The 3283-nt window shown below is 60.0% G+C and overlaps 1 protein-coding gene across 1 annotated transcript in view; it reads left to right on the forward strand.

Annotated features, from left to right (window-relative positions):
• PLEKHG2 (pleckstrin homology and RhoGEF domain containing G2) overlaps positions 1–3283 on the forward strand; it is an 8928-nt gene that overhangs the window by 2892 nt on the left and 2753 nt on the right. Inside the window, exons 7-17 of the mRNA XM_007451780.1 lie at positions 55–104; positions 427–564; positions 758–958; positions 1400–1492; positions 1583–1669; positions 2265–2298; positions 2392–2493; positions 2592–2639; positions 2717–2755; positions 2936–2952; positions 3135–3283. The exon at positions 3135–3283 is cut by the window's right edge and continues 67 nt beyond it. Of these exons, the coding sequence (XP_007451842.1) occupies positions 55–104; positions 427–564; positions 758–958; positions 1400–1492; positions 1583–1669; positions 2265–2298; positions 2392–2493; positions 2592–2639; positions 2717–2755; positions 2936–2952; positions 3135–3283 (958 nt within the window). The remainder of the gene's footprint in view (positions 1–54; positions 105–426; positions 565–757; positions 959–1399; positions 1493–1582; positions 1670–2264; positions 2299–2391; positions 2494–2591; positions 2640–2716; positions 2756–2935; positions 2953–3134) is intronic.

Genomic DNA, 3283 nt, shown 5'->3' on the forward strand with positions numbered 1-3283 from the left:
TGTGGCTGCAGGAGCGCCCGGCCCCGCTCCACCACTCACTGCCCCTGCAGAGCCTCCTGCTGAAGCCTGTTCAGCGCATCCTCAAGTACCATCTGCTGCTGCAGGTCAGCTGTGGCCCCTGGGGGGCTGCTTGGGGAGGGGCAAGGTCCTGTCCATTGGCCACCTGGTGGAGCATCTGGAGAGTGGACCCTGGACGAGTTGGGCAAGGCCTGGGGAGGCATCCGGGCCCTAGAAACTGGGCTGGTGCTTGGGGCAGGGTCTTGCTGGCAGTGGGGGCTGGCGTCAGCTGATTTCACTTCGTGTCTTTGCCTGTTTGTCTGTCTCCGTCTCTGCCCCTGCCTTTATTTCTCTCTCTCTCTTATCCTTGTCATTCTTTCCTCCTCTGTTCCTCTTCCACTCCCTGGGTGCCTGGTGGCTGCCCTCCAGGAGCTAGGCAAGCACTGGGTGGAGGGCCCAGACGCCGGGGGCCGCGAGTTGGTGGAGGAGGCTATCGTGTCCATGACAGCGGTCGCCTGGTACATCAATGACATGAAACGCAAGCAGGAGCACGCTGCGCGCCTCCAGGTGACCCCTGGGAGAGGGCTGGGACCGGCGGCATGGGGGGCAGCGGGCGTGAGGGCCTTTGCGGGGGGTCGGTCCGTGTGTTGGAGGGCGGGCTGGGACAGCACAGTCTGGTTGCTAACCCCCCTGTGTTGGTATGCGTGCACTGCCCACCGGCGTGTTCCTGTGCCCGCTGCACCTGGCGTGGTCCCGGCAGGAGGTGCAGCGGCGGCTGGCTGGCTGGACCGGTCCGGAGCTCAGTGCTTTTGGCGAGCTGGTGCTGGAGGGCGCATTCCGAGGTGGTGGAGGGGGCGGCCCCCGACTTCGAGGGGGTGAACGGCTGCTCTTTCTGTTCTCACGGATGCTGCTCGTGGCCAAGCGCCGGGGACCAGAATACACATACAAGGGCCACATCTTCGTGAGTTCAGGGATGGGGCAGGGCCAGAATGTTACCTGCCAGGTATGTTCTATACACGCATACCTGTAGACCTAAAGGCTGGGGGCAGGATCCGCAAGGAGGGACAACCCAGCTTAAAAGGGCCACGTTTTCTTGAGTCCGAGGAGGTGGGGCAGGGTTTAATAAGGAGGGGTGAGGCCAGTGGGATGCACGGGTGGTGCGGGCCTGGAGGGGGAGGACCTGGATTTGCCCACCAGACAAGCATCTTCATGGGCAGGCACATCTTCTTGATCCAGATGAGGCGGGGAGGGCTGGTGACGGAGAGCTGAGCCTAGCCTGGTGGGGAGGGTCGACGGGGAAAGGGGACATCTTTCTAGGGGCTAGGGACCCAGATACACACGAGGGGTACATGGATGAGTCTGAGGCCTCTGAACTTGCCTCCCATCTCTGCCCCTCATCCAGTGTTGCAACCTGAGTGTGACCGAGAGCCCTCGAGACCCTCTAGGGTTCAAGGTGTCCGATCTGACCATTCCCAAGCACAGACACCTGCTCCAGGTGAGCAGAGGGTGGGGCTGGGCAGGCAGGGATCCCCCAGTCCCTAGACCTCACCCCTGGCTCCCCATTCCACCCCCACCCCGCCCCCAGGCCAAGAACCAAGAAGAGAAGAGGCTGTGGATTCACTGTCTCCAGCGCCTCTTCTTTGAGAACCACCCCGCCTCCATCCCTGCCAAGGTACAGCTCCTGCCACTGCGGGGGGTCCTCAGGGTGCTGGAGACTCCCCTCCCCCAGTAACACCGAAAAACCCTGAGTGCAGGGCGTGCCGTCTTAGAACATGGTAGTTAAATTGCAGTGTTACGTTGCCTGGGTTCCAATCCCAGCTCCATCACATCCCTGCTTTGTGACTTTAGGCAAGTAATTTAACCTCTCTGGCTTCAGTTTCCTCACCTGGAGGAATGATAGCACCAACCTCATAGGGTTGCGGTGAGGATTAGTCATTATCAGTCATGTAAGGCACCTGACATGTAGCGGCGCCTTTTTTTTTTTTTTTTTTTTTTTTTGCTGTACGCAGGCCTCTCACTGTCGTGGCCTCTCCCGTTGCGGAGCACAGGCTCCGGACGCACAGGCTCAGCGGCCATGGCTTACGGGCCCAGCCGCTCCACGGCATGTGGGATCTTCCCTGACCGGGGCAAGAACCCGCGTCCCCTGCATCAGCAGGCGGACTCTCAACCACTGCGCCACCAGGGAAGCCCAGCAGCACCCTTTAATAGGACCATGACTGGAGCGCTCAGGGACCAGCCCCCTCATCCCTCATCCTTATCTCTTTCAGGCAAAACAAGTTCTCCTTGAAAACAGCCTGCACTGTGAGTTGGGGCCCTGGGTTGGGAGGATGTGGCAGTAGAGGAAAATCACTTCTAAGAAAAAGTAAAGTATTAGCCCCAAGTCTCTCCCTGCAGGTGCTCCTAAAAGTAAGTCTATCCCAGAGCCCCTAACACCCCCACTTGGGTCTCCCCGACCTCGAGATGCTAGAAGTTTCACCCCTGGACGAAGGAACACAGGTAAACGAGATGGAACCCTGAGTTCCCCCTCCCTCCACTCCTCCCCCAGAAGCCTGGAGCCGGGCTCCTAACAAGGCTCTGATCCGCCTCTCCCGCAGCTCCATCTCCAGGACCCGCCACTACCCGCCGTGGCCGCAGACAGTCTGGTGAGTACCGTTCACCTAAAAGTGAACTAGGCATCAGGTGGGACCTGGCCCCTGACATCACTGTGTCTTCCCTCCAGAGCCCCTGAAGGACCCTTACGTCATGTTTCCACAGAACGGTGAGGGACCACCCACCCCGGCCTGCTCCGTCCCTGTCTGTCTGTCTGTCTGTCTGTCTGTCTGTTCCCGGGGACGCCCAGAGTTCGTGAGGGAGGGTTGGTAGGGGCAGCTCATCAACGACAGAGTAACACTTGTTCTTACATCTCACTCTCTTCTGTTTCTCATCTCTTCATCCCCAGCTAAGCCTAGACTCAAGGTGAGAAACATCCTGGGACGGGGTTTGTTTCGGGTCCTGGACTCCTGGGTCTGAGGGAGGAGAGAGTTTGGGTTCCAAAGTGCTGGGTCTGAAGAAGGGGGCTGGGGACTGGATTCCTCTGTCTCAGAGAGGAGGGGGGTGGGGCCCTGGACTCCTGCCCTCCTTCCTTTCCTTCCTCACAGCACACTGGCAGTGAGGGGGAGCTCTACCCGCCCTTAGAGCCTCTGCCACCAGTTCCAGCTTCTGAACCCCCTGAGGACCTGGAGGACGCTGGGCCCCCCACGCTGGACCCCTCTGGGACCTCAATCACTGAAGAAATCCTGGAGCTGCT

Source organism: Lipotes vexillifer, unplaced genomic scaffold (genome assembly GCF_000442215.2).
Source record: "Lipotes vexillifer unplaced genomic scaffold, Lipotes_vexillifer_v1.1 scaffold3427, whole genome shotgun sequence".
NCBI classification, from domain to species: Eukaryota; Metazoa; Chordata; class Mammalia; order Artiodactyla; family Lipotidae; genus Lipotes; species Lipotes vexillifer.